This window comes from Clupea harengus, chromosome 14 (genome assembly GCF_900700415.2).
Source record: "Clupea harengus chromosome 14, Ch_v2.0.2, whole genome shotgun sequence".
Taxonomy (NCBI): Eukaryota; Metazoa; Chordata; class Actinopteri; order Clupeiformes; family Clupeidae; genus Clupea; species Clupea harengus.
In genome coordinates this window covers 18,463,053-18,475,781 of record NC_045165.1, presented here as the reverse complement: position 1 = coordinate 18,475,781, position 12,729 = coordinate 18,463,053, and the positions used below count along the sequence as shown (strand labels likewise).

The window sequence follows — 12,729 nt, the reverse complement described above, 5'->3', positions numbered from 1 at the left end:
CCATGCAGTAGCAATGCATAACCCTTTCCTACCATTTACATGTATTTCATTTGGCGTATTTACTCAAAGCAGCTCACAGTGCAGGTCAGGTTTACATCTCACTGGTGTGAGTTATCCCTGGGAACTGTGCTCATTCATGGGTGTGGTTAGGACAGCTCTACACCAAGTGAGCAACATTATCATTTAAACCTCCTCTTTGTCCTCAAACGAGAATCTTAGACATTTCTTGGATAGCTTCAGGCCTGTCTGGTTTGGTGCCATTTGGCTTAAATACATCCTTTACAGCTCTCAAAGAGCAGAATAGCTTAGATCATTCCAACAAGATGTGACTCTTGCCAACTGATTAGTCAGCCATTTTGAATCCCCTTTTTGACTGCTTAAATAGAAAATGGCAAGACTACATGTACTTTGACAGTGCCAAATATGTCTCTGATAACCCTATGGAGCAAATCATTAGTAGATTGTAGTGCGCAGATATGTCAGTAGTTAAATCTTTCATGGTAGTTTTAGTCATATCGCCAGCACAGGAGGTATATATTCTAGCATTGTGTGCCGGTTTCCATGGTGTTGGTTTGGTTCTTTCATTGGTTTATTTTAAGTGTTCAAAATCAAAGTGGTTAGAATGAATTACTCATTGCCTACATCTTAATTATTTTCATGTGATCTTTTCATGAATAAAGTTCTCCATGCGTAGTACCTCTGTCCAGAAGACTATGCTGTCTCTTTTGGGTCTCCATTTGTTTGTAACTATGAAGTAAAAAAATCCGTCAAGAAAAGACACCTGTATCCAAGTGCTCTCTGAAAAGCTTTGTGTGAATGTGCCAGGGAGAAATGTGTTTATAAGTAAATAAAAGCAACTCTGTGGTGAGCGTTTGCCACAGGGTTGAACACACACTGTAATCGTATGCTGCATCTACAAGTTCTGGGCACAAATTTAGCAGTTATTTTCTGGTACTCCACGCGTAATTTAGATGTTTCAAAGTGTGAAGAAAGTGTGATTAAACTCAAGATGCATGTTGATGGAGCTTACAAAAAACTTTAGGTACACTGGTAACCATCGAAACCACCACCATTTTCCAGAGTGTGACAAAATGCGAATGTTTCATCAATTTTTTTTTGTCTCTCTCAAAGGGCAATGTAGCCTCTGGAAGTGTCTTTCCCCTCTCTCTCTCTCTCTCTCTCTCTCTCTCTCTCTCTCTCTCTCCTTGAGCCAGGCTATTGGCAGACTGGAGAGTATGTGGTAAAGAGCATCAAAGGCAGGTTGTGCCTCACCTTTACCCTTAGCCAGGCTCTGCCATCACCTCTGCAGTCTGCTCCTCATTACGCAGCTGATAAGTGTGTGTGTGGCCAGCAAATGCATACCACTCTCTCACCCCCTCATTCACACATGAGGAACACAAACTCAGAAGACCTCAGAGACTGGTGCTGACAAGATATGGCGCCTCTCTCTGCTGCAGGAGAAGACAGTAAGGGGATTTTGCTGTTAGTCTTTGTTGCACGGCTCTCGTCCCTCTCTGGCCCTCAGGAACACATGAAATGCAGAGTGAGGCAGAGCACAGGGGGCTGGAGCTGAGATGGCAGAGAAGGAGAGTCATGACACAGATATTGGCCAGATGTAGCAGACTGTGGTACTGTAGAAGACACCAGTAAGGGGATTATGATGTTTGCCCCTCCCCCTTACTCACAGACCAGAGACACTGAACCTGTACACGGGGACAGAGGTGGGTGGGACTTTGTAAAGGCAATAGGGATGTGTGAAGACCGAAGAACTTTCTACTGCTGTAGAAGAAACCAGTGAGGGAATTTTTCAAGCTTGTGCTTGTTTCACCGCTCTGGTCTGCCTCTCACCCGCACCACCACATAGTGTGCCAGGGCACAGGACGGAGCCTGAGCTGATGGGGCAGAGATGGAGACGTGGCACAGACACGGCCGACAAGTAGCGCTCCGTATCGCCGTAGGAGACAACAGCTAATGGAGTTGATCTCCGTCTTTGTACAGCTCACTTGAACACCACACACAATGACCCATGAACAGATATGGCAGACATGAGATAATGGAAACATGGCATGTCTGAGTATGTTGTTCTTCTTCTAAAGGCAACTGATGGTGGATTTGAGTGTTTGTTGCTGTCTGCCTGCTGTAGGGTCTGAATCAAGCCAGTGGTATTCAGTTACGGTTAAATCATTTATGTGTGGGCTCAATAGGATTTTAGATTGCTCCTTTTGGAGAATTGATCTTGTGGTGAGCTAAGATAGGGTGCTGTCTTTTTATGTTGCCTTACAAATCGGGTTACTGTAACTATCCAAACTCAAAATGATGCAGTGAGTTTATAGATCTAAGCTGCAACTTTGAATCCTTATCCTGGTAGTCATAGTTTGCTCTGAATGTGGACTGGCTTCAACCTGCTTCTTTCTCTATCTCTTTCTCTTTCTCTCTAACATTGCTTTGAATTTCTAAACTTAGTATCGTGACTGCAGCCTTTCTGACAGCGACCAGCTGTATTCCAGTGTTTTCAGGCTACATTGGCTAGCTCAGCAGAAAGACAGAAAGTGTGTGTGTCCCCATTTGAATGGATAGAAAACAGGAGCGGAGCAAAGCAGATGTTTGCTGCTCTCTGACTTCACACCAAGTGTGTGTGTGTTCATGTAGCGTAGCCATAAGCATAGGAGTTTCAACAAAGCCCTTGGCAGCATGCATATATGCAAAACACACACTCAGTCATGCACACACACACTCAGTCATGCACACACACACACACACACACACACACACACACACACACACACACACACACACACACACACACACATACATACATACATACATACATACACACACACACATTCACCCATGCACAATCCACATATAACCACACTTATATAGAAACACACCGACATACACAGCCACACACCGTCACACATGCACCAACCATATAGTCACACACATACTTACACACAAATACACTCACATACATAACTACATACAAACACACACACACACACACACACACACATGAATGCTTGCCGCATTTTTTGGCCCTGTATTGTTTCACCTTCATGGGTTTTCATCCATGGCTGCCCATGCACACAATCAGTTCAGTGTTGCAGCCAGCCACATTTGGCAGTCCCATACAATCCCTTAATCTACCATGATTATAAATCATTTAGATGCATCATTTAAAGATTCCTTGGACTGTCAAGCTATAGTGAAAAGAGATGAGGGATCACTGCCTATAATCTCCTCTCAATAGATTTGTTAAGTACGTTATGCTGTTTCCAGTGGAAGCTATTTTGCCAATTTGAAAAGCCTTCTGAAGTTCAACCGTTTGTAAGGGAAATAAAATACTCCCGTTGCTCAGTGACAAGGTAGAATTATGAGATTAAAAACATGAGAGTATCTTCGGCTCTGTGTGCTCCATTCACCTTGATAGAAAGTGAAATGTCTCTCTTGATTATCTGAATCACTTCCTTATCCACACACCTTTTGTTGTAGAATCCATTGATTGCCTCAGTTCAGAATGCATTGTCCCAACTCTCTCACTTAGAGAGGAACAAACACATTCTGTAATCAAATCACCAAATGTTAGCAATATCACACCTGCAAGATATATTCAAATTACAACAAGGTTTATGAAGGTGCAAAAATATCTTCAGTAAATGACAGCTCATGTTTTACTGGTAATAACTACACCTAGCTCCCCCAGTGCATCCAGCAGCTCTTTAGAGAGAGGTGAAACTCTTTGGACTGTATGCATGTGATGTCCATCTATGTGTATGTCAAGGTGGCATAATTCTTCAGTCCTTCAGTATTTAACAAAATATATTCCCAACCCGTTTCTTCTGGCAGGTAGGTTGTCGCATGGCTTCCCTCATTTGCCATCCCTCTCCTCTCCTTTTACCGTGAGACAAGGCTGTTGACCTTGCAAGTTTTCGGCAGATTAAATGAAGCACTAGCGTCTGCTAGTATTGGCACTCTAACAAATCAGCAGCTACCAGTGAATACAGGGCCCACTTCCCCTCACATCAGCATGTTTTGCATCTCCACAAGCAACATCTGAGAGAGAGAGAGAGAAAGAAAGAGAAAGAGAGAGGGGGGGCAGACGAATGTCCTAGTACTTTGCCATGGCTAGTCTAGCTACCTTGGGCTCTATATTAACCACGCATATAAACTTCTATGCGTTCATTTGTAGGTTGCATTGTAACACAGGTCCCATGTTGCACAGTAATTAGGTAAGTAGGTACACAGTGATAAACTAAACACATTACTGTGTACTACCACTGTACTGTGAACTACCATCTACCATAACCCTATGCCAAACTTAAGCCAAACTCAAGCCAAACCAAATGTACACAAGTGTACATATGTACAAGTATTTCTGTGCGGTTCTCATTATTCAATCTGTTTTGTTGTAGCACACTGTATTTAATTGTAGAGCTACACTGTCACAAGGACACTGGAATATAATGTGTTACTGGGGATGGAGAGGAATTCTAAAGCAGTTGGGCTGATAGTATTGTAATTATTTGTTCATCTGCTTGAAGCACATGGTGCCAGTGAATTAGCTTGGTGGGCACGAAACATATGGTTTATTACCCGACCATCTGAGAGCACAAAGAGAATTGGATTACAGCAGGAGGGGTCTGAAACAACAGTTTAGTAGGGAACTGATGCGTGGGTTGTTCTGAAGAGACGACGGAGAACTGAAGTCTTTGTCTGTTCACATTGTTTAATCTTAGGAGACGGAAGTGTCAAACGGTCAAAGTATTCCTCTTGACTTGACCCTCCTGTGACCTCTGCGAAACAGCGAACCGTTTCTATGGCCAGACCCATTCTGAAACATGACTTTTATTTTAACCTCAAACAGTAGTATACATAATTATCATGTCTGCCTTGAAGAAACACTGTGCTTCAGTTGCAAACTGAACTGAAGACCCTCAAACTGCTATTAACTATTATACATATGGCCAAATTATACTATTTCTGTTTGTTTTTCTTACATTTTTCTACGATTTGTATCTTTACAGCTTAATTTCCTCAGCCGATACTGAATAATTCTCCTCTGAGCAGGTTACTGTGGCCTCCCCATTAACAGACTTCCCAACACAACAGACATGAAACAGTGCAGCGTGTTGAGGGTGGTTGCACTCGTTCCTTTCACAGTTTCGGTGTTTTAAACAGTTTTCTGTGCTCCTCTGGGGCACTTGCCATGACCAATTACCTCTTTTCTGCTGATGGTGAACACAAAACCAAAATAATCATAAAGCATGCCAGAGACATTGGGCACAGAGACATTCAAAGCCACAGGCAATACTAAAACAGTGAAGGGCCAGCCAAGCTTATATAAGGGGAAATAGTACAACGCTAACAGTTTTTATTGGATCTAATAATTAATTAAGCCCGGGGTCTCTACGGCAACCATTCTGACTCCATTTCAGAGTATCCTAGTGACCAGCCTATTCCATTTTTTGTGAGTTGGACAGGAGTGAGAGTAGGTTGGGACGGACATGACAATTATTGTTGTTCCCTAGCTCATGAAGTGTTAACCCTACCCCTAGATCATGTGTTTGTTGTTGTTACTATTATTACAGTGCATGAAATGCCCTGTATTGTTATTCCTTCGTTTCTTATACTTCTTCTTCTTATTCTTTGTACCGACTTCTGCGATTAATTCAGCTCGAACCGCTTAACGTAGAAACTTCGTTCAAACTTTGTCGCGTAGGTTTTTCTGAACTTTATACTTTTTAAGATATTAAAGAAAAACTAATAAAAAATGTCCCATTGACTTACATTGGGCCATTATGACATCATAATAGGGTCATTAAACTGGCTTCACTGACACCTGCGGCAAGGTTCCAGGTTAGTTCCAACTGTATAACTAGGGATATTAAGAGACACCTTCCATACTCTAATTTGTTTTCTCTTTCCTTTCTTCTTTCCTTCTTCCACTCTTCTTTCCTTTCTTCACTCTTCTTTCTATTCTTCTTTCCTTCTTCCACTCTTCTTTTCTTCTTTCACTCTTCTTTCTTTTCTTCTTTCCTTCTTCTACTCTTCTATCCTTTCTTCACTCTTCTTTCTTTTCTTCTTTCACTCTTCTTTCCTTCTTCCAATCTGTTTTCCTTCTTTCACTCTTCTTCCTTTCTTCTTTCCTTCTTTCACTCTTCTTTCTTTTCTTCTTTCCTTCTTCTACTCTTCTTTCCTTTCTTCACTCTTCTTTCTATTCTTCTTTCCTTCTTCCACTCTTCTTTTCTTCTTTCACTCTTCTTTCTTTTCTTCTTTCCTTCTTCTACTCTTCTTTCCTTTCTTCACTCTTCTTTCTTTTCTTCTTCCACTCTTCTTTCCTTCTTCCACTCTTCTTTCCTTTCTTTCACTCTTCTTTCTTTTCTTCTTTCCTTCTTCCACTCTTCCTTCCTTCTTCCAATCTTCTTTCCTTTCTTCCACTCTTCTTTCCTTCTTCTACTCTTCTTTTCTTTCTTCACTCTTCTTTCTTTTCTTCTTCCACTTTTCTTTCCTTCTTCCACTCTTCTTTCCTTTCTTTCACTCTTTATTCTTTTCTTCTTTCCTTCTTCCACTCTTCCTTCCTTCTTCCACTCTTCTCTCCTTTCTTCCACTTCTTTCCTTCTTTTACTCTTCTTTCCTTTCTTCTTTGCTTCTTCACTCTTCTTTCTTTTCTTCTTCCTTTCTTAACTTTTGCATTTCATGCACTGGTATTTCCTTCAGGAAATGCATTTTCTAGTTATTATTATTATCATTATTATTATTATTTTCATTTTCAGAACAACAATTGAAACAAATTAAATTTTATTTTGTGAGATTTTTTGATTGCAGTCCAGTAATTTAATGATGACAATGATTGGCCTTCTGACAGCAAAATCAGCCATGAATCTATATACCCCTTTCTGGTACAATTATACAAGAATGTGGTTTTGGTTTTTTAATATGAACAGTTCAATTGAATCAAAACCAAAAAATGAGAGTGTCAACCTCACACAGGACTGCAAATGATAATTTTGGCGTCAGAAGTTACACGACTGTGTGTTTCTTCTTTGCCAAGCACACTTTGTTTGTGTGAGGGAAACTGATTGAATCTCGTCACTGTGCTGTATTACCTTTGGGTGTGTGTCTTCTTTGCCAAGCACACTTTGTTTGTGCAAGGAAAACTGATTGAATCTCCACACTGTGCTGTCAGTGAAACTTAGGAGGAACATTGCTTGTGCATCAAACTATGGCAAGAATGAAGAGAAAGAAGAGCCGTGCGATTCACCAGCTAGCTCAGAACACACAAGGCTTATGCAGAACTGTAGCCCAGGCGTGAACAAATATATTTCTCAAGTGTCCTTTGGTGACTGGCATGGCTGAGGGAAAGATGACTTTGGTACATCATGGTGACATCATGGTGACCCTCCATACATACTGAAGAGCAGCACTCAATTACGGGTTTGAAGATTCATGTGTATATAATCCCGGGGTATTTATTTTCAAGTGAGTGCTGTGTCCTTGAAAGAAATAGCGGAAAAAGCACCTTTTCTTTCAGGCAGTGTAAGGCTCTGTTCCAGATGCTGCCTCAGGACTGTTTGATGCTAAACGTGAAGCGGAGAGAACCAAATTTCTCCTGATCAAAAAGTAATGAGACAGAGTAAGGCTTTTATGCGACAGAGAGATTGTGACTCGGAGTGGTCGTGCCTCCCCGATTGCATGCCCTATGAGCAAAGAGGGACATTTAGCAAAAATGCATTTTCTGTTTTGAATCATTTTCACGCTATAAATAATTGAGAAGATACTGAAATATTCTCGCCTCTACCTCTCTGAATTCGGGCCTGTATCTCTGAGGCTGTTCCCTTAAGAAGTGCTCTCCAACTTCAAAAACTACTCTGCCACTTAAATGCTTTTTTAGTGGGCGAACTAATGGCACTTTAGTGCACATACAGATTTATATAATATCATTTTAGGCAGACTGTGATTAAAGCATATTTAAGCCTCAAAGCTTGCAGCTCTCTGCATGTTTGAGACCGTCTTACTGTTTGTCTCCTATAATGGCCCAGTACATCCGAGTGGCTGGGTGCTCCTCCTGCTATATTGCTTATAGTAAATATATCATTTGCAGGAGCTGTTTGGATAAGTCTTCCAAATGCTCTTGAGTACACTGCCCTAGATTTCCCCATGTACACATCAGCTTTGATGAATGCGCCCTCTGATGATAAACATCTCCCTCAGTACAATTTATCATCTATCGTCATTTTCTATGCCACCGCTGATAAGAATAATGCCAGTTCTGGTTAACCATAACCATAAAATATCATAACGACCCACAGAACAGCAGGGAAAGGAGAGAGAGAGAGAGAGAGAGAGAGAGAGAGAGAAAAAGAGAGAAAAAAAGAAAAGAAAACAGAGACACAGAAAGAGAGAGAGAGAGAGAGAGAGAGAGAGAGAGAGGATCGGCTCACTATAACATGCAGCACAGCTGCTCAGTTAAGCTTATTTTGTTTCCGTCTTTATCTTTTCCAAGGCTTTAGTTGTTTTGTGAACTTTTTAAAGTAATAGGCAGGTAAATGATACTGTGGCGCAGAAACAAATGGTCATTAGTCGTGCTTTATAAGGCTGGACATCGCTACGTTTGTCCGCCATGTTTCTGCTCACCTGTGAGGACGTCGGAGTGGGACAGAGTCTTCCGTGGCCATTAATCTCCGTTATCTCTCTCCCTCCTGCTATTTTATTTAACGGCATCGATTTCAGCCACTTTCACCACATTACCGAGATCAATGGAGCTGATTTTTCACCATGGAAAAGGGGGAGGTCAGCCACTGCTGATGAATTATTTTCATTAACCAGACAAGTTTATCAGACGCTGGCAATGCAAATAGGTTATCCAAGAGCCCCACGGAGCAAAACACAAGGGCAATTTGCAAACACTTTCAAGGGCGGTGTCCATGTTGAAATTTGGTTTGATACATATTGAATGTGGCTGTAGAACACTAATCTCTGATTTTTGTCTGATTTAATGTCTTTTAGGAACGAGGGAAAATTGGAGTCACGTTCAACATTGGGATGGCTGATATTCTGGTGCAGGAGAGCAGCATCCCTGTCAATGATGGCAAGTACCATGTAGTAAGGTTCATCAGGAACGGGGGGAACGCAACGCTCCAGGTGGACAACTGGGCTATCAATGAACACTTTCCCGCAGGTAACCTCTCCACGCAACTGAACACACACACAGTCACACATAACACTCCAACCAACACCACATGAACAAACAGAGATATGATAATTCTACTGGACAGCATCTACTTTTATCTGATTTCCAAAGGCAGTCTTTGGTGAATGTTTTTGAGCATTGGTGTGTGTGTGTGTGTGTGTGTGTGTGTGTGAGTGTGTGTGTGTGGTCTCTTCCTCCTCTCCATAAAGCCTTTAAAACCCCTTACTTTGTTCAGTAGCCAAACCTCTACGACTGACAGAGAGCTAACTAAGTCCTTGGGTTTTGTGTTAAGCCCATAAAGTGTGCCGTTCACCACACGTTCTCCTTGACACGCTATCCTCTTTAGAACGCTAAAAAGCTGACCATAATCAAAAAACACAAAAACTAAAAAACTACGTCAGGCAAGGACATAGTCATCTGGTATTTTAGTATCCATCTGGTACACTGGGCTCTGTATCAGGAATATCTGTCTGGCTTAACTAACCATACTGTAAGTACAGTACAGTGCATCCCCAGGTGTAAAGATCACTGTTGTAAATACAGTTAATTACAAACGTTATTTTGTGTCGCTTGTTAGTGCTCTGTGTTTTCCCCCATATACTGTGCCTGACTGCGGATGTTCTACTATATCAATTTATTTCAATTCAATTTTCAAATTATTTAGCACCAAAACTCAAGGGCCCAGAGCCTGAACCCCAGTCCCCCCCGACACACATCAGTGTAGTAAATCTGATGGAGTCCTGATGAATAGCTCTGACGGGAATCCACACACACACAGTTGTCTCCTGTCTATTCTCTTTCTCTCTTTCTCAAACACACACACACACACACACACACACACACACACACACACACACTCTCTCTCTCTCTTTCTCTGCGTTAGTCAGCATAGTGGACACGTCTGTCCGAAAGTTATCTGCAGGAAAGAATGAAATATTTAGAGGTGCACACAGCCACCAGAGTAGCAGAACGATAAAGACTTCAAATAGCTGTCCCCCCAAGGTACAGTCTGAGCGACCATCCCTCTGACAGCTTTTTGTTCTGTCTTTTTTTTAATGTAGAGGACTATTTGATATTAAAATCTGCACTGTCCCCCTGGACCTGAGGGACTGTTTAGTTTTACTGATTGGTAATACTGTGTGCAAATATTCGTTCAAAGACGTGTCAGCCTGCTTCTGAACTGCTTGCCGTCGGCAGTGGGGAACTAGCTTAATCTGAAAGGGAAATGAGGCGAAATTGTTTTAGTTTTACGGGACCAAAGCCATCAGCGGCAAACATCTGGGCTTTATGTTCTTAATGCTTTTACTTATTAAGCTCCTAAGAGCTGTGCCTCGCTAATGCTGTAGTCTCTGTGCAGCTGCCAAACTGCTGAAGAGTCACCTTGCTTTTGAGAGCCCACACAAAGGAAGATTGGAGACGCCCCCACTCTGCCTCTCTCTTTCACTCTCCATCCCTCTCTTTCCCTCTCTATTTCACTCTCCATCCCTCTCTTTCCCTCTTTCCCCCTCTCCTCTGCCTCTCTCTCTTTTATGAGGTGGGAGAGAGACTTTCCAGCTTCCATCTGAGATGGTAGTGTTGATATTGGAGGAGATGCTTCACACACACAGCAAACAAAAAATTCTATCTCTTGCTCATATGAAAAAATTATGTTGAATGTTGAATGAAATGTTGAAAATCTGCCTCACAAGGAGACTCTTATTCATGTGGAAATACTTTTAAAATTCTTATAATGTTTAAATAACTAGTTTAGCACTGGTATGTGAAAAACACAAACCTGCTTACTGCTTTAAGGGTGCTATTTCTAGAAATTATTTTTGATGTTGGAGCTGCAGCAAATACTTCTTTCACAAGCACTTCCAAAGTTGTGAGCTTCCAAATGAATCCACACATTTGACTGTCTCACATTTTTCTGTTATTCTCACATGTATGTGGTGTTCGGAACAGGTGAATCAGTGTCTGTGAGACTTATAGCGTGTGGAAGTCGACTGGAAGATTTTAGTGTTAGCATTTTAACACTTTGCAAAATCGGCAAAAATAAGGGAAACAATGTAAGTAGAAAACCTAGGCAAACTGTTTGCCGAGTTAAAATGTAGTTATGGGTCTGTCTTAATATGCTAAAGCAGAATAAAGATGGGCTACATGTTCTCGCTTGCCTCAAGCAGCATGTGGGACCGGGGGCCATTGGGCCCTGTGTGATGTTCCCCAGATGGAGCGCTAGCGACCAGAGGTGCCTGCACTGAGCAGTACCTTATTGCCCCCGCGCCCAATCAGGGCCCCACTAGGATTCATCACAGCGGGGAGCCAACTGTTCTTTTGACCCTCTCTACTGACAAATACCATGTCCCCTAAAGCTATAGAATGGGAAAAACAGTACTATTGGCATGGGAAAACTATTGGTTCGGAATGTAATTCTGAAGCAACAGTGCACTAACTATAGTTCTGGTTCCGTAACAATAGTCGTTGTCAACACTTATTTTAGCATCTGAAATTTGATTCAAGTGATTTAATAACAGCATTCCTGACAGCGTGGGCAGCCGTAGGCCCGTAACAGCCCATTCCTTTGCCTTACTGTTTTCACTACAGTAAATCACTAGCGCCTCAGGTACAAAGCGGTATTATGAGAGAGGACGGCGCTATCTGGTTACCATGCTAACTCTGGTAGATATCTTGGCATCTTTGACATTATTTCTTCATATTTTGTTGCTATTTCTAGTGTGTGTGCGTGCATATCTTGGTTATGGTGACCATGGTGCATGATTAGGCAAATAAAGCCATAGATAGGCTTGAGTCTGTACAGTGTCTCAGCTTAGGGCCACATCTGTCTCATGGCCCTCTGCAGTAACTGCAGTTTTGACAGTAGGTGTCCGCATATGTGAAGTACTGAGCACTGACTGTCTGCCTGAGTTAGTGTGAGGGCTTTTTGAGCAAAATAACGTCTCTGTGGGGTTGACGAAAGGAGAGCAAGATGATATCAAGACAGAAACACTCTTAAGAACCGCAGTGCAGAGCAAGCTTCCTTTGGAGCTTGATCAAAACTAATTAAACTAGAAAAGGAGGTGAGGAAGAGATCTGACCTTGAACAGGGCGTCCAGTTCACCGAGGACATCAAAGTAAAACCTCTAAAAAAGATAAATAAATCCCTGAGCACACAGGAGCTGTAAAGATCCATTGATTGGGTATGACTCAACATCTGTGAATCATTTCAAAAATTGTCTCATAAATGTGCTTTACGATCACTTAAAGATCAATCCGTTCAAGACTCCAAAAACACATCTGTCATTTTATTGACAGGCATTAAGAAGCCCTTCACACTGTGAGGGGTGTGAGGTCTAGATCACGGAGTGAGAACAGAGGCTGAGACGAACATGTGTCACTGTTTTAGCCGCTGATGCAGCCCCACAAGTGAGAATTCCATGATGTCATTTGGTTTATTTAACCAGACTGTCCAGCTCGGAATGACCGTTGTGACGAGAGTAAACCCACTTCATAAGGAAGCAACTCACAGTTTATTTACAGTATTTAGAAGTACACACAGTAGT

General features: G+C 41.9%; 1 protein-coding gene across 25 annotated transcripts in view; it reads left to right on the top strand.

The window, feature by feature from the left end:
• nrxn3a (neurexin 3a) overlaps window positions 1-12,729 on the top strand; it is a 266,234-nt gene that overhangs the window by 220,362 nt on the left and 33,143 nt on the right. For all 25 annotated transcript variants that reach the window (XM_031579973.2, XM_031579975.2, XM_031579984.2 and 22 more), the window contains one exon: window positions 9,007-9,178. In XM_031579973.2, coding sequence (XP_031435833.1) covers window positions 9,007-9,178 — 172 coding nt within the window. The remainder of the gene's footprint in view (window positions 1-9,006; window positions 9,179-12,729) is intronic.